General features: G+C 34.0%; 1 protein-coding gene across 3 annotated transcripts in view; it reads left to right on the top strand.

The window, feature by feature from the left end:
* Nucleotides 1–26876, top strand: part of LOC111160889 (SOS Ras/Rho guanine nucleotide exchange factor 2) — a 79001-nt gene that overhangs the window by 36389 nt on the left and 15736 nt on the right. For all 3 annotated transcript variants that reach the window (XM_022524291.1, XM_022524295.1, XM_022524288.1), the window contains 10 exons: nt 9280–9407; nt 9927–10582; nt 10968–11049; nt 11718–11840; nt 13301–13404; nt 15807–16029; nt 19473–19592; nt 19760–19922; nt 23265–23382; nt 24370–24542. In XM_022524291.1, coding sequence (XP_022379999.1) covers nt 9280–9407; nt 9927–10582; nt 10968–11049; nt 11718–11840; nt 13301–13404; nt 15807–16029; nt 19473–19592; nt 19760–19922; nt 23265–23382; nt 24370–24542 — 1890 coding nt within the window. The remainder of the gene's footprint in view (nt 1–9279; nt 9408–9926; nt 10583–10967; nt 11050–11717; nt 11841–13300; nt 13405–15806; nt 16030–19472; nt 19593–19759; nt 19923–23264; nt 23383–24369; nt 24543–26876) is intronic.

The raw sequence follows: 26876 nt of genomic DNA, 5'->3' as shown, positions 1-26876 counted from the left end.
ACCAAGTTGTTGGTTTAGACAACCTGTTCAGATTTTTTCCATCTAACTCATTAGTAATAATGTTAAAGCCAGAATAACTCTGTATCCTGTAGGCACTTAGGCAAGGAATTCATTTGGTGATTTTTTTTTTTTTAAGATTTTATTTATTTGACACACAAAGAGAGATCACAAGTAGGCAGAGAGGCAGGCAGAGGGACAGGGGGAAGCAGGCTCCCTGCCAAGCAGAGAGCCCAATGTGGGGCTTGATCCTAGGACCCTGAGATCATGATCCAAGCCGAAGGCAGAGGCTTAACCCACTGTACCACCCAGGTGTCCCTCATTTGGTGATTTCTAATGAATAGCTATCTCAAGAATTCTTTTATTAAGTCTTATTACCTATAATATGTGATGCTGAAGCACACTAGCTTTTGAGCACAAGTAGATGAACAACTTGATTCTGAATATCTCTATGGGAACTCATGAATCCATAAAGAACTCATAAAAATGATTGCAGGCTTCATATGAATAATAAATGGGCTGTCCTAGATGTATGTTTGGATTTCTAAAAGTTTTTGGATAGTGTTCATGTCTAATTGGAAGTCCTATCATTAGACTTAAAACTACCTTCAGATATTTGTCAACATTTAAAAATTCTGGTTTGATTTTATAATTGAAGCTTATTTTTTACCCTGTCTGGATGATTGGCTTTTAAAATCTTTAAGGTTGATCTTACAGCTGCTATGTCTGCATCTGAGATCAGGGCATTAACCGTGATGGCCTAACTCATCCTGAGGCCTTAGCTACTTTGCTACTAGTTAATCACTAGACTCCATCTTCTCTTAACCATTGTAATTGGGACTAGTAGAGTTGGTCATCTAATTAAAGAATCAGGATGTCTGGGTGGCTCACTCAGTTAAGCAGCCACTCTTGATTTCGAGCCCCATGTTGGGCTCTGCACTGTGTGGAGTCTGCCTGAGCATTCGCTCTCCCTCTGCCCCTCACCCACCTCGCATGCACTCTCTCTTAAATAAATAAATAAATCTTAAAAAAAATCATTAAAAATATTATACACATTTTATTTAAATAACCACAAAACCCCTATAGATCAACATTTATATGTATTTATGTGCTTATCTGTTGACTTATATGTATTTATGTGCTAATATGTTGACTTGTAAAATCTTTTCTTTGAACATGAATCTTTCTTACATACATCACAAAAATTATCTTCTGTGATTTCTGTTTTCCATTTCTTTTTATTTTTTTATTTTTTTTAAAGATCTTTTTTTTTTTTTTAAAGATTTTATTTATTTATTTGCCAGAGAGAGAGAGAGAACAGGCAGGCAGAGTGGCAGCAGAGGCAGAGGGAGAAGCAGGCTCCCCGCTGAGCAAGGAGCCCGATGTGGGACTTGATCCCAGGACACTGGGATCATGACCTGAGCCGAAGGCAGCGGCTTAACCAACTGAGCCACCCAGGCATCCCTCCATTTCTTTTTAGATGGTACATGAATTTGGAGATGTTTGTAAAAACAGCTTGAGTGCAGAAACCTAGGTTCTTATAATTCTTCCAAATCTTTCATAGTATCTTCCTTATACCTTTTTAATGGAGCTTGCCTTTAAAATGACTTGAGTTTTCATATAAATATCTTCTTTAAAAACAAAAAGAGATTTTATTTTATTTATTTTAGAAAGAGCAGGAACAGACTTTGAGGCAGAAGGAGGGAGGAGAGAGAATCTCAAGTAGACTCCACTCTGAGGGCGGAATTGAACACGGAGCTCAGTCTCATGACCCTGAGATCATGCATGACGTGAGCTGAAATCAGTCGGTTGCTTAACTGACTGAGCCACCCAGGTGCCCCTATAAATAACTCCTTTTATACTCTTATTTCTTTGACTTATATAATGAGTAATTAAATTATATAATTACATGATAAGCACAACTTGCATAAATATATTTGGAAACATATATTACTGGTTCTCAGTAAGCATAAAACTCAATTAGTGAGATCAGAAAGGTCTAAATATTCTAGAATGTGGTCCAATTGTTAGCATTTATTGTCCTTGGGAATCAGTCCTTATGTTATATAGTGGGACTAATCCTTAGTAAGAAAGGCATTTAACTTCATGCTGTGTGTGTACATATATACACACACACTCATATATAAATGAAAGAAAAACTTTCATGAAATGCTACTTACTATTTCCTGCAGTATCTGCTGTTTCTATTCTATTCCCTTTCTTTCTTTTAAAAAGGATTGTGATCCCCTAATGGATTATGACATGCAGTTTGAAAAACACTGGAATAAGAACTAATTCTAGACACAAGCTAAACAGATTATTACATGGGAGGATGAGAAGCTACTTTCTACTCTTAAATTTGTTCTTACTGTGATACTGTTGGTCTTTTAAAACATTAATTTGTAATTGTAAAATACACATAACATGAAACTTCACCTCTTAGCCATTTTAGCCACACTCTTCAGTAGTGTTAGATATATTGTTATGCAGCCAGTATGACTTGACATTTGGATTGCTTCTACTTCCTGGGTATTCTAAATTATGGTGCTGTGGGTATACAAATATCTCCTCAAGAGCCTGCTTTCAGTTCTGTTGGATAGAAATGGAATTGCTGAATCAGATGGTAATTCTATTTTTAATTTGTGAGGAAACACCATACTTTATTCCATAGCACTATACCATTTGACATCTCTACCAGCAATGCACAAGCATTCCAGTTTCTCTACATCCTCATCAACACTTGATATTTTCTATATCTTTGGGTTTTGTTAGTAGCCGTCCTGCTGGATGTGAGGTGGTATTTCATTGTGGTTTTGATTTGCATTTCTCTAATGATTAGTGATGGTGAGCATCTTTTCATATGCTTGTTAATCATTTGTGTAAGTTCCTGGGAAAAATAAGCCCTGTGCTATTTGGGGGGTTGTTTGTGTTTTTGTTGTTGTGTTGTAGGAGTTCTTTATATAGTCTAGATATTAATACTTTATTATATGTACCAGTTGCAATATTTTCTTCAATTTCTGTAGATTGCCTTTTGGGATATTGTTTGGCTTAAGTACTCATCCAAAAGAAATTTATTTCATGTTAAGCTTACTTTGGATGAGAATCGTAAGAAAGAAGGCTGTACCAGTGTAACTTAAGACTGTCACATTCCTTAGGGAATAGAAAGTACGATCCTGGAGCAGTTTTAAGCCTGTTTCAATCTGAATTATTTGTTTGAGTCATATGCCAAGAAGATTTATCTGTGGACATAGCATTTAAATATTATTCAAGTTTTATTTCCCAGAACCAGAATTTATGATAAACAAGATAGAAAAATAACTACATAATGAGAAATTGTACTGTATTACCTATTGTTTACTTGAAATTATCTTATAGTACATTGTTGGGTTGTTATTCATAGCAGTTTTAAAGTTCATCTTATGGATAATATATTTCTTTTTTTTTTTTTTTAAATTCAATCCTTTTTAAAAGAAGACTTATTTATTTTAGAGAACAAGAGAGAGCATGGAGGGATAGAGGCAGAGGGAGAAAGAAACCCAAGCAGATTCTGCGCTGAGTGCACAGAGCCCAACTAGGGAATCCATCTCACTACTGTGAGATCATAACCTGAGCTGAAACCAAAAGTTAGGTGCTCAACCTACTGTGCCATCTAGGCACCCCTCAAATTTAATCCTTCTGAAGTTGATCACAAAGTACTTTCATTTTATGTTTTTTTTCCTCAGATAAATTATAGATTTTTTTCTTGAGGTATATTTAATCCTTATGTAAGAGGAACAAGAAAAAACCAATTCATTTCCTGATTTGTAAGTGACTTTATAATATACTTCTTATATTCCAACATTTCCTCAATCCTTCAGTTGGTAAGAACATATCTGGTCTCAGTTCTGAATTGACATATTCAGGGCCAATTAACATTATTTTTTTCTTTTTTAAGATTTATTTATTTATTATTTGAGAGAGAGTGTGTGTGGTGGGCGAGGCAGAAGGAAAGAATCCGAAGCCAACTCCCCACTGAGTGTTAGGGTCTCCCCCCTCCTCGGCTTGATTCCAGAACCCTGAGATCATGACCTGAGCTGAAACCAAGAGTCTGTTGCTTAACTGACCAAGCTGTCCAGGTGCCCCTCAAGTAATACTCTTTAATTCTCTCGTCACTCCTTGGAAATTTAGTCATGGAAGGAATAGAAATTCTCCTCTCAAGAGAAGATATCCAGTGGGGTGTCTGCTTGGGCTTCTCTCTCTCTCTCCCTCTGTCCCTCCCCCCTGCTTGCTCTCTCTTTCTCTCAAATAAATAAATAGATTAAAAAAAAATTGGGGTGCCTGGTGACTCAGTTGTTAAGCATCTGCCTTTGGCTTGGGTCATGATCCCATGGTCCTGAGATTGAGCCCCACGTCAGGCTCCGGCTCAGCGGGAAGCCTGCTTCTCCCTCTCCCACTCCCGCTTGTATTCCCCTCTCGCTATCTCTCACCCTCTCTCTCTCTCAAATAAATAAATAAAATCTTAAAAAAAAAAAAAAAAAAGCTTGAGATAATCTCTATTGAAATTAATGTTCTGGCTATTGAAAAAGACTACAAGAAATATTTGGCTACATAATAAATACTCTTTCAGTGCTGACACATCACTCAAGGATGTCCTAAGGAATAATAATGATTTTTTTAAAAAACACATATAAAAGTGATAGTTTTTTTTTTTTAAAGATTTTATTTATTTATAACAGAGAGAGAGCAAGGGAGAGAACATAAGCATGGAGAAGCTGGAGAGGGAGAAGCAGGCTCCCCTCAGAGCAAGGGGCCTGATATGGGGCTTGATCCCAGGACACTGGGACCATGACCCAAGCCAAAGGCAGACACCTAACCACTGAGCCACCCAGGCACCCCAAGTAATAGGCTATAATGAGTTTTTTACTAAACTTTTACTAAAAACTTTTTTTTACTAAAACACTGTTTTTATGAAAATGTAGAGAGAACTTTATTGTTACAAAAAAAAGAATTGATCACATGTATTATATCACGTGTATTATATCACACACCTAGTATAATGATTTAGAAACAAATTTATAATGTACTATAGTTTACCTTTAGGCATATAGACATCCACAGTAGATAGAGCATTTTATAGGAATTCAAGAGAAGCATTATTAAGTGTTTCAAGAAGTCTTAATAGAGTTATGAAAATACTTACACAAAGTGTAAAATCTTGGGCAGGATATACTTAATAGACAGCTAGAATAATGATCATTAAGCAAGGAATGTATTCTTCAGTCAAGTTCATAAGATACTGCACCTAATGAAAGATTGCTTCCACCTTATTGCTTAGTTTAGGTGTTGTTGAAAGGGCATTTATTGTCTTTGACTTCTTTGCTAAGCTCACCAAGTTCATTTCTTAAATAGTCTAATTATCCAGTTTGTTTTAATGTTGAAGGGGTCCCCTTTGACTCATGATCACCAGAATTAGGCATAGACCAGTATTTTGCATAGTTGTGTCTGGTGCCATTGCAGAGAAGCAGTATAATGTGTGGCAAAAAACATGGGCCATAGAGTCCATGGGTTTGAATATAGATTGCTGTTCATCTTGGGTGAACCACCTAACCTTTCTGTGCTTTGGTTTCTTCATCTGTAATATGTATAATAGTACCTATCTTACAGAGTTGTAACTAAGATTAAGGTAATGCTTAAAAGAACTTGCACAGAGTAAAATATCAATAAATGTTTATTGTTATTTGTCTAAACACTTAAGAAAATTATGAATATTTATACAACAGTCGTTCATTCTAATTACTTTTGGGTACCTACCGTGCAGGTACTATACTAAAAATGAGTAAAACCTATGCCAGACGTTAAGGAGTTCATGGCATAGTGAAGAAGATGAATATTAGATAATTGCAGTAAATAAATGTAATAATTGTCTAAGAAGTATAGTACTGTGGAATCACTGAGGCATGAGTAACTAACCCTGTCTAGGGAAGTAAGAAAAAATTAAATATGGGTGTTGGGTATATTGGGATTTATCCTGCTGTTCTGGTGTGTGTATGTGTGTATGTTATTTATTTTGGAGAGCAATGAAAGACAAATGCTGAGGAACTATTGCAGATTAAAAGAGACAATAAATCACAACCTATATCAATCAGATCTTTATGTTGTGCACCATAAATTTATGTAGTGCTGTATGTCAATTATATCTTAATAAAACTGAAAAAAGAAAGCCGGTGAAAACATGACTGTTCCTGTGTTGGAGGGGAAATTACTCTAAAGGACATTATTGGGACATTTGACAAAATTGGATATGCAAAAAATTAGATAATAGAACATCAGTATTAAATCTCTTGAAGTTGATCACTGTACCATGAAAGAGTATCTTTGCTCTAAGATGCCCTGCTGACATATTAAAGGAGTGAAGGGGAATGATACTATTTGAGAGTAATTTGTGTATCACTTGAGTTTTCCTCATATTCCAGAAATAATCTCAGAATTTTGTAGCAGTGGTTCTCTTTCCTCAGCAAAGAACTGAAAGGGGACAGCATCACAAACTACTCTCAAATAGTTCAGGGGAAAAAATGGTGCACATATACTCAATGCACGGACTAATGAAGCATACGTAGCAAAATGTTTAAAGTTGGTGACTTGTGGTATACAGGAATTATTTGTATTTTCATAACTTTTATATAAATTTGATATTTCAAAAGAAAAAAATTTTAAGTGGGAAGAAAAAGGAAGAGTTTCAGAGAGAGGAGGTGTTTGAGCTGTCACAGAGGCTAATTGGCCAGGGAAATAAAGAAGGCCAGAGACAGATATGTGGAAAAAGATAGGGATGTGAAAGCATGGCTTGTTTGCCAGTAGTTCAGTATGGTCATTTCTATGTCAATACAAGATGTTTAGAATACATTCTTTCAAATGTCTATAGACGGTTAACTTGGATATTTATTTATCTGATGTTTATTAAAATTCAGGAAATGTTAAGCAAATCAGTAGACTAAGATTATGGCAGAGCCACTGCTTTACCTACTTTGATCACTAGGAAACCCTATTCTTTAAATATCCTGAAATATCCTTTTTTTCCTCATTCCTTGGCAACCTTTAACTATCACATGGATATTTAGAAATGACATGGCCGTTTGTGTGTAAGAGTTTGAACAGCTTTAAGACCAAATAGACTATAGAAATTTAGATCCTCAAACACCTAAATAAAAAAGCAGCTCTTGGAGTGCCTGGGTGGCTCAGTTGGTTAAGTATTGACTCTTGATGTTGGCTCAGGTTATGATCTCAGGGTTGTGAGATCAAGCCCCTTGTCAGGCTCCACACCGGGCATGGAGACTGCTTAAGATTCTCTGTCTCCCTCTTCCATTCACACCCACTCTCATGCATTCTCTCTCTCTCTCACACACACTATCTGTCTCTTAACTGACGGAGCCACCCAGGCACCCTCACTCTCTCTCTCTTAAAAAAAAAAAAACAAAGGGACGCCTGGGTGGCTCAGTTGGTTAAGCAGCTGCCTTCGGCTCAGGTCATGATCCCAGCGTCCTGGGATCGAGTCCCACATCGGGCTCCTTGTTCTGTGGGGAGCCTGCTTCTCCCTCTGCCTCTGCCTGCCACTCTGTCTGCCTGTGCTCGCTCTCTCTCTCTCTGACAAATAAATAAAAATCTAAAAAAAAAAATAAAAATAAAAAAAAAAGCAGTTCTCATTTTGGTAGAATCTTACTATGAGAGATAGTTTGAAATTTGGATCAACAAAAGCAGTAAAAAAAAAAAAAACCCTAGAAGCATTTTGTATCATCAATATCCATATTTACTAAGGAAATATTTTAGAATAGAGCTGAGAAGAATTTGTTTTGTAAGAAATCTTTAAAGCAGTAAAATAAGTGAAAAAAAAATTATGAGTCAGATTTTCACCTTTGAAGGTGAAAAAAGTCAGAATGACCAAGCACTCATCCTTTTCCAAACTTCTTTTGGTATTTTGCCTATTTTCCCTTCATCCTTTCAATTTTTTATTTCTTAATCTAGAGATTAAATTTTACTTCTAATGATAGTCATTTAAATTATTAAATTGCTGATCTTGTGATAGTAAGACTTCTACATTTATCTCAAAAAATATCAGATGGCTCTGTGCTCTAGAGAATAATTTCTAGGACATATGCATGAAAAGTAATGGACCTAGGGGAGCTTGACTGGCTTAGTCAGAAGAATATGCAACTCTTGATCTTGGAATGGTGAGATTGAGCTCCATGTTGGCTGTAGAGATTACTAAAAAATAAATAACCTTAAAAAAAAAAAAAAAAGGTAATGGACCTAGAACTCAAACAGTATTTATTCAATTCCATGCTGAGGAAAGGGTATCATTGCTGAATGGTTTTCAGACTGTTCTTGGAATATAAGAAAAATTTATCACAAAATTTCTAGTAAGGTAGTTTAAAATCATAAAATAGATTTAAAATTTTAACAATTTTCAGAAGGAAAAAATATTCAGAAAGAAGATTATAAGTTTTCCATATTCTTGCATAAATATATTTTGTATCTATATAATCTGTATATGGTATCTATATAATTTTCCACTTTTACTTCTCCTGTCAAATTGAAACACTGGAGCATCATCCAATCTGAATTATTTATCCTAAGGTAAATTTTCTTCCACTTTGAGAGTGAGAGAAAAGAGAAATTTTTGGATAAATCTAGTAGAACCAGAGTTGTTAAAACTAATAATATAATTTATAAGCCTTATTTCTAAGGGTTAATGAGATAGAATATTAACTTTCATGGTTTCTTGATATTTATTACAATGGTTGAATTTTATGTTGTAAAAAAGTACCAGTTGAATCTCATAGATGCTGTTTGCAGAAAAGTTGATGATGGATTGAGGTGCTAAAGTTGGCATACTTGATTATATTGTATAGCAAAGATAGACAAGCTTTTAGGCATTTCTGAAACTTAAGAACTTAATCATTAGAGAATATGAAATAATTTGTGTGTTTATCTCATTTGTAGTTATTAACAAAAGCAACTTGTGAGGTTCATGTTTTTTGTATTTTAAACTATTTTTGTGTATCTGGAATATGTCCAAATGGTTTTCACAGTTGCTTTTTTTTCTGATTGCTATGGTAATAGTGCTTTATGTCTGTATTATATTTACATATGGTTTTGAGAGGTCAGGTATACATAATTAAATAAATTATAACTGGTTTTATTAAGTATATTTAAAATTCATTTAGAGTTTATAATAGTTGTTGCTGTTTCCTCTACAAGAAAGGGAGAGAATTGAGCAATGCAGGTTTAATTTTTGTTTGTTTTTCTTAGCAATTGAAAGCATGTAGTGAAGATCAGGAAGACAGAGAATGTTTGAACCAAGCTATTACTGCTCTTATGAATCTCCAAGGTAGTATGGACCGAATTTACAAGCAGTATTCACCTAGACGCCGACCTGGGTAATTCCATACTGTTGAAAATATGAATGCTTCTACATATTTCATTTATAGTTGATGCCTCATTTTCTTTTCTTTTTTTTTGATGCTTCATTTTCTAAAGAAGTGTTATTTGTAGTGATACTTACATTCTTGAAAGTTATACTCCTACATTTCTCGTTTGGTCTTTAAGTTGTGGAAAATCAGCGTTGTCTTATTGTTAAGATATATGTAATAAAATTTTAAAAGATAAATCTAATATTTATATATTACGCAGAAATTTAGGATTCTTGGTAATTTTAGTTCGTATGACATTTGAAATGAAATACAGAGTCTGGTACTTCTCTTTCACAGTACTGTAGCTGAGGCATGTATCAGTTGTGGCAAAGATAGTAGAAGAAAGTAAATGCTGTGTACAAAATCTGGTGTTTGGTTATTTAGTGGTTTTATCACTTGATCCGAGGTAGTTTTACAATTAAAGAAATTTGGGTTGCTTAGCCACTGAAAAAGCTAAATTTATCTTAATTTTTTTTTTCTTTTTAGGGATCCTGTTTGCCCTTTTTATAATCGTCAGTTAAGAAGCAAGCATCTGGCTATTAAAAAAATGAATGAAATTCAGAAAAACATAGATGGATGGGAAGGCAAAGATATTGGACAATGTTGTAATGAATTCATTATGGAAGGTCCCTTGACACGAATTGGTGCTAAACATGAACGACATATTTTTCTCTTTGATGGCTTAATGATTAGCTGTAAGCCCAATCATAGTCAGTCACGCCTTCCAGGTTATAGTAGTGCAGAGTACAGATTAAAAGAAAAATTTGTCATGAGGAAAATACAAATATGTGATAAAGACGATACTTGTGAGTACAAAAATGCTTTTGAGTTGGTGTCCAAAGAAGAAAACAGCATAATATTTGCTGCTAAGTCTGCTGAAGAGAAAAATAATTGGATGGCCGCACTTATTTCTCTTCACTATCGTAGTACACTAGATCGAATGCTAGATTCAGTGTTACTGAAAGAAGAAAATGAGCAGCCATTGAGATTACCAAGTCCTGATGTGTATCGTTTTGTGGTAAAAGACTCTGAGGAAAACATTGTTTTTGAAGACAACCTGCAAAGTAGAAGTGGAATCCCCATTATTAAAGGAGGAACTGTAGTGAAATTAATTGAAAGGTTAACATATCATATGTATGCAGGTATGTGAAACTCATTACAAGTGCTTACCTACTGGGGGCTGAGAATGTAAAGCTTTTCAGGGATGTTCAAAAATGCTTGAGGAATGGAAAAAAATGGATTTTCTCTGAAATATAAAAAGAATTCTATAGAATCAAAAGGAGTAAATAACTAATTAAATATCCCTAAGATATAATATGTTGACTTCATTAATTATTAGATAGTCACAAAAATTTTATGAATCTTGAATCAGAAAACAATCCTCATTTATTAAGAAATACCATGAGTACAGGAAGACCATGGTGGGAGGAACAAGAAAAAAGAAAAAGGAAGGCCTCCAAAATATGCTACTTTGGATTAATGAAACTGAATTGAACATACAAACTGTTTTATACTCTGTCTTTTCAGATCCCAATTTTGTTCGTACTTTTCTTACTACATACCGTTCATTTTGTAAACCACAGGAATTGCTAAGCTTACTGATTGAACGGTAAGAAAAATATTTATTTTACTTACATTAACATTTCATAAAACGTTAATTCTTTTGTTCCTTGCAGAGTGGTGGGTACCTAGCATGTGCTCAACTTGTTTTTGAACATAATTTATTTGACATTAAATTAGTAGTATTACTGTTCTCTTCAAACAACGTGCTCATTAAAATCTCTGTTTATAACAGAGGTCTCTTCTGGTTTTAGCAATGTTTATAGTGGTAATCAAAAAGACCCAATTTTAAGTATGTATTTTAATGTTTTTTTGTTCAGTAAAACAATATTTCCTTAAAAGAGACTTTTTAACTTGTCACTTTATTTTTAAATTTTTTTTAGAAGATTTTATTTATTTGAGAGAGAGAGCACAAGCAGGGGGAGGGCTAGAGAGAGAGAGGGAGAAGCAGAGTTCCTGCTGAGGAGGGAGCCCAATGCAGGACTCGATCCCAGGAGCCTGTGATCATGACCCAAGCTGAAGGCAGACACTTAACCCACTGAGCCACCCAGGCGCCCAGTATGTAACACTTTAAAGGAAGTTTATCAGTAACTTTTCACATAAATGGTAGGAAGGAAGGTTGCTTAATTAAAATAATTTTTCTGTTGTATTTGAAATTCTTTTCATTTGTGTATGAACAACAAAAAATTTCTCTGACTTTCCTTCTTTTCTTCTTAGATTTGAAATTCCAGAGCCAGAACCTACTGAAGCAGATAAATTGGCCATAGAGAAAGGCGAACAGCCAGTCAGTGCAGACCTTAAAAGGTTTCGCAAGGAATATGTCCAACCAGTACAACTTAGGTTTGGCCTAAATATTACATATTTTATGTACCGTTCCATTTTCATTATATAGTTAACACATATAAGTTCTTATCTCTTAATTCGGATAGAGGTATTGTTGTTAGACTTCATAGTAGTTAAATTAAACTTCCAAATTTCAATGTGAAATTATTCTTAAATGTCCTGATGAAACTTAATTATTAAAATGATACTGTGTTATTTGCATCAGATACCTCTGGCATGCGACACATTGTGCTTACAGACCAGGATACCTATTAAGTAAAAATTGTAAAATTTCATGTGAGTGTGCCTGCTCTCAACCTTGCCCATCCCTACCCCTTTGTGATCATCTAGTAATCCTGGGCTTTTTCATAGTTTATAATATTTATGGAATTTTAGCTCTTTCCCTACTGTTCTCTCCCAAAATATATAGGCTTTTACTCATTCATCTAAAAAAAATCAGTAATTTCTAAAAATGTATTTGATAATAGCAGCTGCTAGTTGTTAGGTACTAACTGTATGCCTAAGTATTTTATCAATTTTCTTCCATCCTGGCAGGAGTTACTACTTTATAGCTGAGGAAATTGAAACTTAGCAAGATAAAGTAATTTGAAATAGGTTATATGGAGTGAGCAGCAGGACAGGATTCAAACCTGTATCTGTCTGGTTTCCTAAGTTAGTGTTGTTTTTTTCTTACACTGAGCAGTGAAAATTGGAGGCTCCTTTGATTAGTCTTCTTTACAGTCCCTAATTATACATGATCTAAATTTTTTCTTTGCAAATATGAAAGTGCCTTGATTTTTGTTAACTAATAAATTGCAGCTTTGGAACTGAGCGTGTTACTTATTTTTCAGGATAATTGCCACAAATAAATGCAGTTTTAGTGGAATGATAGCGCTCCCAGCTGTATGTGTCTCAGCCAAAATTTTAACGTGTCATTCTTTGTATAAGATGGTATTTTTTAAAAAAACCTTTTTAATTAAAAAAGGGAGATGATCTTATTTACCCCTCAGCAATAAAGGAGTAACTTTTTTGTACTAGCTACAGTGAATTTGTACTCCCCCACACTCAGATTAAACTTTTTTTAAAAAGATTTATTCACTTATTTTAGAAAGAATGCATGCGCACATGGGGGAAGATGCAGAGGGAGAGGGAGATAAGCAGACTCTGTGTTGGGCGTGGAGCCCGACACTGGCTTGATCCCAGGATCCTGAGATCATGACCTGAGCTGAAATCAGGAGTTAGACGCTTAACCGACTGAGCCACCCAGGCACCCCTAAAGTATAATTTTAAAACAATAAATTAATCCGAAGACCCGTTTTACATCATTGAAGTGCTTAGGTTTTAATTAAATACAAATTAGAGACCGAGTGTTATATTGGCCCTTATATATAAAGTTGTTATCATGGTATTAGAGAAATGAAAGAAGTATAATTGAATGCTTACGTCTCACTAAATTGTGTTTCTTTACATTTTTTCAGGATCTTAAATGTGTTTCGGCACTGGGTTGAACACCATTTTTATGACTTTGAAAGAGATTTGGAATTGCTTGAAAGACTGGAATCCTTCATTTCAAGTGTAAGAGGTATATTATTTAAAGGTTTGATTGAATCTTACATTGCACATCAGCTTAGTTTTAAATTTGTGTGACTTTTAAGAAGCTAAACTGTTTTTTTATTTTTAAACAACTAAAATAACATTTGGTATGGTTTATAGACTCCAAGGAGCTCACATATGTTAGAACCACCTGAAGTCTTAGAACCTTGCCTTTTCAAGTTTTTAGGAGAATCTTTTTTTAAAAGAAGTCATCAGTCTTCTTTAATAATCTTAATACATTTAAAATTTTATCTCATCTCAAGGTTTCCATTCTTTCAACTAATTAAATATATGTGCAATAGTACCTGTTTTCTTATTCTCCTTAATCCTTCTCTTTAGTTTTGAATGGTTAACAACTTTGAAAAATAACATTTACTTCAGGGCACCTGTGTGATTCTGTTGGTTAAGAATCCGACTCTTGGTTTTGGCTCACTCAGGTCATGATCTCAGAGTCGTGAGACTTGGCCAGCATCAGGCTCGGTGCTCAGCTCAGCACAGAGTCTGTTTGAGATTCTCTCCTTTCCTCTCCCTCTGCCCCTTCCCCTGCTCATGCTCTCTATTTATCTCCCTCTAAATAAATAAATAAAATCTTTAAAAATAATATTTACCTCTCTTGCAGAAGTTTTTGGTATATTTTTAGCACCCAAAAGATAAGAGTTTCTTACCTAAAATTTTAGCACACAGCCCATGAAATGAAACTCTCGGCCATGAACATTTAAACAAGTGTATATTATTGAATCAAGAACATTTATCTGACAGGATAAGGCATTAAGTAAGAATACTTTAAGCCTAACTTATCTCATCTACTTGCTCTTACTTAAGGGGAATTTTACTTAAAATAGAGTATGTGATTCCTTTGCTTCAACTTTGAGATGTTTAAGATACATTTTTATCAAATGTTTGCCTTGAAATTGTTTATGGTAACAAATCAATTTTTTGCTTTATATTCTTAATGAAGATGCTAGACTATATATGATCTAAGTAATTTCTAAAATACACATATGTATTAGGATAAAGCAAGTAAATGGTTATGTTAATGTCTAGAGGTCTTTCTTAAATAAGTTATACCACAGCATAACCAAGTAGTTTCTTTCTTTCTTTCTTTTTTTTTTTTTAGACTTACTTATTTTAGAGAGAGAGAGCACATGCAGGGAGGAAGGGCAGAGAGAGAATCCTAAAGGAGACTCCCCACTCAGTGCAGAGCCCTAGGTAGGGCTCCATCCCAGGACCCTGAGATCATGACCTGGGCCGAAATCAAGAGTTGGCTGCTTAACCGACTGAGCCACCAGGCGCCCTGAGGGAAAGTTTCTTTTTATAAATGTGTTTTAACTAATAAATGAAGAAGGAATGATAGAATTAGAATATAACTATTTTTCAGCCTCCTAGTAATATTACAAAGATGTAACTGGACATTATATGGCTGCTGTTAGAAATATTTACAAGTATTCATGTCAAAAAATTGATCCTGAATCACATCACGTCTGTATGTGTCTGATTTACAGAAAAAAACAGGACAGAGAAGCAATGCAAATGACACTACAGGAATAGTATTGGAAAATTCAGACTTGGGAAATACCACAAGGCGAATGATTCCATTTTAACGAGTAAATTGCAAGGAAAAATAAGAGAGAAAAGGAGAGCCTATAGATTAAAGGAGACTTGAGACATTGACTGCAATTTGTAGAACTCGTTCAGACCCTATTTCACAGGCCAACTATTAGAAAACATTTATGAGAGAATCAGGGAAATCTGAACACTAATTAGATATTTGATGATTTTAAGAAGTTACTGTCATTTTTATATATGATAATGGTTTTGTCATTTTATTTTATTTTATTTTATTTTTTAAACATTTTATTTATTTATTTGACAGAGAGAGATCACAAGTAGGCAGAGAGGCAGGCAGAGAGAGAGAGGAGGAAGCAGGCTCTCCATGGAGCAGAGAGCCCGATGCGGGGCTCGATCCCAGGTCCCTGGGATCATGACCTGACCCGAAGGCAGAGGCTTTAACCCACTGAGCCACCCAGGTGCCCTGGTTTGTCATTTTAAAAAGTCTTTAATTTTTAGATACATACTTAAATATGAATGAAATGACATATTTATTTCAGGTTTATTTATTTATTTTAAGTCATCTCTAGTAGACCACACATGGGGCTCAAACTCACGAATCCAAGATCAGGAGTCACATGCTCTTCTGACTGAGCCAGCTAAGCTCCCTATGTTATTTCAGAATAACATAGGGAATGGAAAGAGGGCATGAGTGACATTAAGTGAAGCAAAAATTGGCCATAAGTTGGTAATTGTTGAAGCTGGGTAAAGATGAAAGATTATACAAAGATTTGCAGTTACGTCTGTCAAGTAAAAGGTATTTTTGTTTGTGTTCTTTTCTAGGGAAAGCTATGAAGAAATGGGTAGAGTCAATTGCTAAGATCATCAAGAGAAAGAAACAAGCTCAGGCAAATGGAATAAGCCATAATATTACCTTTGAAAGTCCACCTCCACCAATTGAATGGCATATCAGCCGACCAGGACAGTTTGAAACCTTTGATCTCATGACACTTCATCCAATAGAAATTGCACGTCAACTGACACTTTTGGAATCTGATCTCTATAGGTAGACAGTTAATGTTTATTTGCTGCTCTGTTTTCAAGAATCTTAAACCATACCTCTGTTTTCAGAACATGTTGCAAATTATTTATGAATACTTAAAAGTGCCTCATTTATTCTTGTGGGCTTGGAGGAAAGCACCGTTTTTAACTACAATCTGTCCTACAGGAAAAAGCCTTATATTGCTATTTAGGCCTAAAATAGGTACTAGCAGTCTTTCACATGGTGAGTGATAGACACTAATGCTGCCTTTCAGGCAATCACCCAGGTCTTCCTCCTAATACTTTCTCAGATTGTTTTAGTTTGGATTGTAGGCTCTTGAAGGCAGCTGAGTAAATAGAATATTGAGAGAGACAAGCTTTCTTTTTTTTTTTTTCAGATTCTAAGTAATCAAAAATTTAATTTGGAGCTTGACTGGGTTAGGTTTGCTAGGCAAATGAATAACAAAATTCTTAGAAAAATGAAGATTTCTTTATTTTTTTTTAAAGGAGTCTTAAGTACTTCAGCTATTAGAAGTCAAGGTAACTTCAAAGAAAAGTTATTTCTGAAGTAGTGTGATGATAAATCATACTTAAAACTTCTGAACTTTTCTTTCATTTATGAGACTCATTAGATCGAAATGTGCTTGGCTAGGGGTGCCAGGGCGGCTCAGTTGGGCGTCTGCTTTCAGCTCAGTTGTGATCCCAGGGTCCTGGAATTGAGTCCCTCGTTGGGCTCCCTGCTCAGTCGGGAGTCGGCTTCCCCCTCCCGTGCCTCTGTGCACTCTCTCTCTCTCTCTCTTAAATAAATAAAATCTTTTTTTTTTTTTTAAGATTTTATCTATTTATTTGACAGAGAGAGACACAGCAAGAGAGGGAACAGAAGCAGGGGGAATGGGAGAGGGAGAAGCAGGCCTCCCGCCGAGCAGGAAGCCCAATTCGGGGCCAATTCCAGGACCCTGGGATCACGACCTGACCCAAAGGCAGACGCTTAACAACTGAGCAACCCAGGAACCCCAGATAAATAAAATCTTTAAGAAAGAAAGAAATGTACTTGACTGTTTACTTTTATCTGTATCCCATCATCTGTCTTGTCTTGTAAAACATTTCCTGCCATTACTCTGTATCCATGCAGATCACCCATTCCCAACCTAACCTTTATAGTTTCATGGTTTCATGACTTCTAATGTCATTCTCCACTCCAAATCAGACACCTCCTAAGGTCATATTTCAAATCTTGTTATCACTCCAAATCGTTCTTATTTCAAAATTACTAATTCAAGCATCTCTCATTTCTTTCTAACTGCAGTCCTCTCTCCTTTCAGCTTGCTTTATCAGCTTTGTCCTCTGTCACCTTTTTTTAAACCACTACCCTTGCAGGTAACAGCCACCTCTCCCCACCCTGTCAAAAAATGACTTCTCACCATTGTCATTCCATCAAAAACTTTTCTGCATTCAGGAGCCCTTTCTACAATACAAATACCTTTAAGAATTTATCTTGATTGGCAGCCATTTTTTTAAGGGGAAAAGTAAGAATATACAAAGTTTAGTGCTAATGGAAATGTAGGAAGACAGCAGAGATAAAAAATTTGCCCTTCTTTAGAATTGGGCCTCTGGTTTGCCTTGGCTGTGCCATTCAGAATTGAGCACCCATGTCAGCAGTTGTAAACACCTAATTCAGACTGTCATGTTGTATTTTAGGTAGTTTGGAGTTCAGGTGATTTTTGTGGATTATTGTGGAATTTGTGAAAGGTAGGAATGAAGGGACTTGCTACTTGAGTTAAAAAAAAAAAAAAGCCAATAGTACTGAATCACATTTTTCCTCATTGAGTGACTGTTACAGGAGTGGACATCAGAAAAAGAAACCACTTAAGTCAATGTGGACCTGCTTTCAGAACAGAAAATACCTTTGTTAAGTGAAATGTATATTATGGAAGAAGAGGAACATTGACACTGTAAACTGAATTTCTTTCTTTCTTTTTTTTTTTTTTTTTAAGATTTTATTTATTTGACAGAGAGATACACAGTGAGAGAGGGAACACAAGCAGGGGGAGTGGGAGAGGGAGAAGCAGGCTTCCCACTAAGCAGAGAGCCTGATGCGGGATTCGATCCCAGGACCTTGGGATCACGACCCGAGCCGAAGGCAGACTCCTCTAACGACTGAGCCACCCAGGCGCCCCCGAATTTCTGATTTAACTGTAGAACAGCCCAAGAAAACTTACTTTAAAAACTGTTAACAAGGTCCCTTTTTTATTCAAATCTACTGATTAAAAACTTTTTTTTTTTAATTAATAGTCAAGACCATAGGATACTGGCCAATTTTTTAAAATTATGTAATCCTGGCTCACTATATACAGTAATTTAACTTGCTCCTCTGTCAAATTTCTTACTGAATAATTCAGCCATTTAAAAAAATGTAGAAATTATATAATGAGGGCCCATCAACAGCAAAAGCCTTACAGATACAATTGAAATCCTTCAGCTAATTTTTCCCAATTCTGTTGTTCTTTCTCCCAATAACCACTATCCTGTATTTGGTGTTTATTATTCCTATGTATGTCTTTATAATTTATACACATACAATATTGATAATATATAGCATTGTTTTGCAGGTTTTAAGATAGTTTATACTTATGTGTCATTCTACAGTATGTTTTGCACTTATGTTGTTCTGGCATTTTAAGTTGATGAATATAGCTCTGGTTTGCTTTTTTTTTTTTTTTTTTTTAAGATTTTATTTATTTATTTGACAGAGAGAGAGATGATCACAAGTAGGCAGAGTGGCAGACAGAGAGAGGGGGAAGCAGGCTCCCTGCTGAGCAGGGAGCCCGATGTGGGGCTTGATCCCAGGACCCTGGGATCATGACCTGAGCAGAAGGCAGAAGCTATAACCCACTGAGCCACCCAGGCGCCCCTGGTTTGGTTATTTTAATTACTGTGGTGTTCCATTATATGAATGCTCCATAATTTATCCAGCCTAGGTTATTTGTGATTTTTCAGTCTTGCAGATAATGACTGCTTCACTGAGTATTCTTAAAAATGTTTTCTTATAACCTGGTATAGCTTAAGTATATATCTAGATAGACTTTTGAGGTGATCTAGTTTGTATATCTTCAGTTATATGAGATATTGCTAAATTACTTTACAAAGTGGTTGTTTCAGTTTTTACTTGGATATCCGTGTTGGAGAGATTCTACACATCTTTACCCATTTGGTACTATTAGACTTCTGTTAGACAGGAGTAAAATGGGATTTCATTGTGGTTTAATGTTCTTCTCCCCGAATAAGAGACAAAATTTTTTTGTGTTTTTATGTGACTATTTGGGTCCAGTCCTCTGTGATTTAAACCTGTTCATGTGTTTCTCCATTTATCTTTTGTGTTCTCTTTATCTTACGGAGTATTTAAAGATCTTTAAATAATTTTGATACTAATCCTTTGTAGGTTAAGTTGCATGATTTTTTATTCCACAGGAAAGTCCAACCTTCTGAACTAGTAGGGAGTGTATGGACCAAAGAAGATAAAGAAATAAATTCTCCAAATTTATTAAAAATGATTCGCCATACCACAAATCTCACTCTATGGTTTGAAAAGTAAGTGTGTATTTTTCTGCCCTATTACTTTTTACCGCTATAATATTAAGTCATCTATAAGCTTAAATTCTTGCTAAAAATATATGTATTCTTTTCTACGTGAGGGAGGAAATTGCTTTTTAAGCCATGCTTTTTTGATTTTGTTTTTGTTTTCTGTTTTCGTCTAGGTGCATTGTGGAAGCAGAAAATTTTGAGGAACGGGTGGCAATACTAAGTAGAATTATAGAAATTCTTCAGGTTTTTCAAGATTTGAATAATTTCAATGGTGTATTGGAGATAGTCAGTGCAGTAAATTCAGTGTCGGTATACAGACTAGACCATACTTTTGAGGTATGTTTTAGGCTTAAATATTTCATCTTTTTGGGGGGCAGATACAATTGATGATAAAATAAATTGCTTCTACCAACCAATCTTTTTCAGTAAATCCTTTACAAATCATCTTATTCCCTTAAATACATCAATATACACTAGTATGTCTGGAATCCATCAAAGAATGTGGGACTTGTGACTCTGTTTAATATGTTTACCTAGGGGGCATCTGGGTGGCTCAATGGGTTAAAGCCTCTGCCTTCGGCTCAGGTCATGATTTCAGGGTCCTAGGATAGAGCCCCCCACATCGGGCTCTCTGCTCGGCAGGGAGCCTGCTTCCTCCTCACTCTCTGCCTGCCTCTCTGCCTACTTGTGATCTCTCTCTGTCAAATAAATAAATAAAATCTTTAAAAAAAAAATGTTTACCTAAATGTTATGAAATTTCAATTGGATTTTTCCAGTGGCACACTGATTGTTTGAAATAAATGATATTTAAAATATAAATGTAGAAATTAATCAACATATAGTCAAAAGAAGGAGTAACATGGAGAGAAGTCTTTCTAAAATTAAAATTTTTTAAATTATACAATAGTATATGTTTAGTGTTTGTTATAGAAAATTCAAAAGATACAGAAAGTATATGTTAAAATTAAAATACACATACTCTTGGGCCCAGAAATAAAAGTGCCAGACTATAAAGTTAATGTACAAAGATGTTGTTTCTGCAGTATTAATTGGAGTAGCAGAAAACTAGAAGTAACCTGTATGTCCCTGAATAGAATGACTAAATATGTTGTTTTATACTTGTAGTGTAGAATATTGTTCAGCTATAGATAAAAAGTGAATAGGATCTATGTGTATTGTCTTAAAATAATATTTGTGATTTTTAGGGGAAAAGCCATAAAAAAACTTCAGAATAATGAATATAATATGATTTCTTTTTTATGTGACATAAAAACAGAACAAACCCTAAGCATGTTACTAAAATTGCATGAGCATTGAGAAGATAATACTTTTTTTACATTGCTTCTTTATGATTAGAAAGGCAAGCTGCTTTCATGTATGTATTTTTCTATTTGAGTGTTTGCATTTTATTGCTTTGTGTGAGCTTTTTATATATGAAGGATATTAACAGTTGAATATTGCTAAATATTAATCTGTTTAATAGATTTTGAAAACTCTAAAGTAGTATATATATTTTAAAAGGTTAAGTTTCAGTTTTTTAAAATACTGGGTACAGAACAATATTCATAAAATATGTATAAGGCAAAAAGAATAAAAATACGAAGAACACCTGTACATCTGGTTTAAGAACACCTCCCAATTCCATCTCCATCCTCACCCCTTCAGCCATCATTCTGAATTTTGTCCTTATTATTCAACTTTTTTTCTGTAGTTTTACTTATTTGTATCTCTAAACAATGTACTATTTCATTTTGCGTGTTTCTTAATTACATATCATTCTTCAAACTTTTTTCATTCAATATTATCTTCCTAAAATTCATCCAGGTTGCTTCTTACTGCTATCATTCATTTTTTTTTTCATAGCTGTATCATATTATAAGAATAAACTTACAAAAATTTATTTATTTATTTACTAGTTAATGGCCGTTTAGACTCTTTCCAGTATAGGCTTATTATCAGTAATAGTACCATGAACATTTTCTACATATATCCTAGTGCACAAATTTCTCTAAGTCGTTTACCTAGAAATAGAACTACTAGATAATAGGTTATGGGTATCTTCAGCTTTACTAGATAATGCTAGATTGTTTTCCCAAATAATTGTACCAGTTTATACTCCCACCAGAAATGTATGAGTTCTAGTTATTTTACCTTCTCACCAGTACTTGATATTGTCAGTTCTTTTCATTTTCCAATCTTGTGGTTTTGGTTTATAAACCCCTGATTTCTAATGAGTTTGAACCTATTTTTACATGTTTATTGGTTTTTTATATTTCTTCTTATAGAAATTTTTTTGTTTTTTTTGCATTCTTGAGTTTTTCTTATGAATCTCTGTGAGTTCTCTTATATAGTGGATTTTAATCCTTTGTTAGTTATATGTATTGTAAATGTCTCTTCCCAGATTGAAGCTTCTCTTTTCACCTTTTTTTCTATCTTTTGATGAACAAAAGTTCTTACTGTAATCAAATTTATTTTGTCCTGTTATTTGTGCTGTTTAGTGTCTTTCTCTATTATCTTAATGTTTTGTCTTTCACATTCATTCCTTAATCCAGCTGGAAATAAGTTTTGAAAAATGTATGGAGTGAGGCTGGAGTTTAATTTCATGTTTTGTTCCATATGGCTAGCCAGTTGCTTCCATACATTTATTGAAAGTTTGATAAGAATTGCATTGGTTCTATAAATTGCTTTGGTTCAGTTGGTGGAGCACTGACAATTTTACAGTGAGTCTTCCAAACCACGAACATGTCTCTCCCTTTATTTATTAATTTAATATAAAGTTTTATGGTTTCTTGATGATGAGCTCATACCTCTTTTGTTAGAACTTTTTTAAAGATCTTGTTTTCTTTATTGATGATATGTAGAAATGCAGTTGATCTTTGCTAATTGGTTTTATATCAATCAACAATGCTAAATGCTCTCATTAGCACTCCATATGTAGATTTATTGTTTTGTTTTTCCACAGATAATTATGTCCTCTGTGAATACAGACAGTTTTTCTTTGATTTTCTTTATTTTTCTTGTTCATGCTAGTTAAGACTTCTGTAGAGTACTGAATAAAAGTTAGGATTTAATCCCCTTTGCTTTTTCCTTAAGTTAAAGGAAATACATTAGACAGTTTTCCATCAGTGCAAAGTTTGCTGTGGATTTATGTGTGTGTCTGTGTGTGTGTGTATACACTTAACTAGGTTAAAAATAATTAATTTAGAACAAAAAATGTAATAATGAAATATAAAAGGAATGATTCTGCTTATTTGGTTTACTAAATTTTTGTTCAATTTTTCTCTCCCTTCCACAGCTTTCTCCTCCTTAACAAAACCTTACCCTTAGCCTCAAAAGACCTTTCAGTGGAAATATATCTGAATGCTTTAGGATTATATTTCTCTCCTATAGCTATGATTTGAAATTCTGGCTAATCAGAATTATAACTAATAAGATCTCGAGGAAGAATTTTTTAATTCTTACTCCTCTAATTTATATTAGAAAAAAAATGAAGTTTTTAAGTTTTATATTTATAGATAAATCATTTCAGGCAAGTACAGAAAGGAATACTACTCACCTTTAATTTAAAAAATTATTTTTCACATATTTGCAAAATTTTATAGAATTCCAAGCTCTGTGTTCATAAAATGTGATTGAATTGTAAAAAGACAAGTTATACTCAATTTATATATTTTAAAGGCATTGCAGGAAAGAAAAAGGAGAATTTTGGATGACGCTGTGGAATTAAGTCAAGATCACTTTAAAAAATACCTAGTAAAACTTAAGTCAATCAATCCACCTTGTGTGCCTTTTTTTGGTAAGTTACTGAACCTGGGTTTATATTTATATTTTGAGGCAGTTTGTTGTAGCCAAAAGAGACCTGCCTTTAAAGGCAGATTGTTCTGATTTTTATATCTGAGCATATCTACTTTTATTAACTGTTCATATTGATAAATAAAATTTGGAAGTCTCTGTTTCCTTATCTTTAAAATAGAGGTTATGATAATTATCTCTTTGTAGAGTTGTTGTAAGGAGCTCTGTGGGGTCTTTCTGTAAGAGTACTGATTCCATTCATAAGGGCTCCACCATCAGGATTTAAGCACCTCCGAAGCATCCCACCTTTTAATACTATCACATTGGGTATTAGTATTTAAACTTAGGAATTTTGAACATTCAATCATGCATGCCTGTGTACACAGACACACACCCCACTGGTTGTGTTAACCAAAAATGTTTCTGGACAATCCCAAATATTCCCTGAGGGACAAAATTGCCCCCAGTTGAGAGCCACTGATTTAAGTGAATCCATAATTACATATGAAGAAGGAGCTAAAACCTCTTTTCCTGTCCCAGAGTGAGGAATAATTATTTTTCTATCTAAATTATGGGCTTTGGGAAAACAGAATGTACACATCTATAGTCTTATCACTAGAATTGGCTTATAATTTATCTATTGATCATTATTTAAGATCATTGGCATTAAATATTTATAATCAAATATTAAAATGGTTAGAACAGATTTAACACAGACTTTGTGAATGAATCCACTCTTATTTTAGGCTGTTAGGCTAAGGAATAAATTAAGCCTTTCCTAAACCCTAATTTTCTTTTTATTTTAAATTCTTTAAATGTTAAAAAATTCCTAATGTAAAATTAATTAATAAGCCCATCAGACTTAACATTTTAGGGGTAAAATTGCTGGATTATAGAATGTCTTTCAACTTTACTAGATCAGTTGTTTTTTTCAAATGATTGATTAAGTAACAGATTTTATAACTTTTCTTCAAATACTCTTTTTTACTAGGAATATATTTAACAAATATTCTGAAAACTGAAGAAGGGAATAATGATTTTTTAAAAAAGAAAGGGAAAGATTTAATCAATTTCAGTAAGAGGAGGAAAGTAGCTGAAATTACGGGAGAAATTCAGCAGTATCAGAATCAACCTTACTGTTTACGGATAGAACCAGAAATGAGGGTAAATATTTTCTTTGCTTATCTTTAAAAGAGAACATGTTAAATTCTCTGCAATCTGTAAGAAATATCATAACCACACTTATGCTACTTATTTTACTATAAAAATAATACAGTAAGTTAATTATCATTAGATAGAAGTGGTAAATATTAGATATTCTGTGCTAACAGTCTGCAGTTATGAATATTGCTAGGAATGGGGGTGTCTGTCTGGCTCAGTCTATAGAGTGTATGACTCTTGTTCTCAGGGTTGTAAATTTGGGCCCCATGTTGGGTGTAGAGATTATTTAAAAATAAAATCTTTTAAAATATATATTATTAGGGACTTTTTTCTTGAGAGTATTGCTTCTTTGTGCAACTGGTCAAGTAATACTTTCAAAAAATGAATGACAAATTGGAGTGAAACTCTCTGATGTCCATGTAGTAAAAAGAAAATCCACTACTAGTACTGTCATTGGTTAGCTATTTTAGATATTTTACACGTGCCAGTGTAACATTAAGTAATTAATTTCTTCATAAAAATATTGGGTTTAAATAGGGAAAGAGGTTGGTTTTATAGAATACATATTTGTGTATATGTATATATGTATATGCTTAGCAAAAAATCATTTTTTTTAACTTTCTATCAATTGATAATCTATTTTGATCACTAGTTTATAACACTGATTCTGTGTACTGTAAGATGTGGGATACCTTCTAAATCATAGTAGATTATGATACTATGTTTATGTTAAGTGAATTTATTTTTGTTATACTTATTTGAAATTCATTACATAGTAGCTATCAGAAAAAGTTCACCTGTCACATTAAAAATTGTGTTCAACTTTCAGGCTTAGTGTGCAGGTCAGGCATATTAAGTGAAAATGGGCACCATGACTCCCAACTTCCTAAATTGTAGGATGGTAACTATTCTTTGTTCCTACTTCAAAACAAAATACCCTAAAGTTCTAAGAAAGAATGACTTAAACTACACTGTTATGAAAATATAGACAGCTCTAAAAATGGTGACATTTTTAGTGGTCCCATATTTCATTCTCTTCCCTCATTATGGGGCCAGCCCTTTGTGATACTGAACTTCATAGGTCTAAAGAAATATACTCTTGAAGCTTGAAGTTTATAATATATATTTTCCCAAGAAATCATGTTAAATTATAGTTGGGTATATTTGAAATAGTACTTCTAACATTCATATCTCAGTAACTTCTAATAGGTCTTTGTGATCTGTTCTAGACCTTCTCCCATCATTTAAAGCATTAAATAATGCTTTATGGGAGTGTGGGGGCATTTACTTTTCAAGCCATAGTTAACCAAACTAATAAATAGTATTAAAGAATAGAGCAAAGGATGAGAAAAGCAAGAACACTGCTATTATAATTTTATAGAAGTCTTTAAATTACTGTTGGTTCATATGATTTAATTTGGCTAACCTGAATATAAGAACACGCTGTTTCAATACTGTTAAAGGAGTAATTCAATTTTCTTGACATTGGCAGAATGCCTGAAATGTGGGAGAATTTTATGTCAGAAATTTTGAAGCTCATTTTGCCTACTGTTAAAGTGAAAGCCCAGTACTTATTTTTATATATATTTCTTAAACCACTTCAAAGTTAAATAAAGTTAAATCCAGTAATTTGCTTCTAAGGAATTTTTCTGAGGAAATAATCATAAATGTACAGAAAAATTTAAGCACAAAGAGCTAATAATAATTACTCATATTGTAATACAAAGAATTAGAAAGCACTGCTGTGGATAACTGCCTATGTGGTGATTGGTGAGATAAATTCTGGAACATAATATGATTAAAGACTATAGAGCTTAAGTTTGTACTTACAAAATAAGTAAACCACAGGGGGCGCCTGGGTGGCTCAGTGGGTTAAAGCCTCTGCCTTCGGCTCAGGTCATGATGGGATCGAGCCCCGCATCTGGCTCTCTGCTCAGCGGGGAGCCTGCTTTCTTCTCTCTCTCTCTCTCTCTGCCTGCCTCTCTGCTTACTTGTAATCTCTGTCTGTCAAATAAATAAATAAAATCTTTAAAAAAAAAATAAGTAAACCACATGGAAAAATATTGAGTTATCAACTAAAAAAAGGTTAAAGATAACTGGTATGGCTCCAGTTTTGCAATATAAACCCAGAAAATGAAAATACATATATATGCATATATTCATACGCACTGGAATATTACTGGATATTATAAATATATTATATATATATATAATAACACTGGAACAATATTCTAGGAGTAAAATGTTAATAGATCTCTGGTTGGTGAGATTACTATTTATATTTCTTTTTACTCTTCGCTAAAGCATCTAAATTTTCTATCTTAAAAACTCAAATAT

Source organism: Enhydra lutris, unplaced genomic scaffold, assembly GCF_002288905.1.
Source record: "Enhydra lutris kenyoni isolate GAN:26980312 unplaced genomic scaffold, ASM228890v2 scaffoldscaffold4, whole genome shotgun sequence".
Classification (NCBI taxonomy): Eukaryota; Metazoa; Chordata; class Mammalia; order Carnivora; family Mustelidae; genus Enhydra; species Enhydra lutris.
Note: the sequence above shows the minus strand (reverse complement) of the source record. Positions and strands in the feature narration are given on the sequence as shown.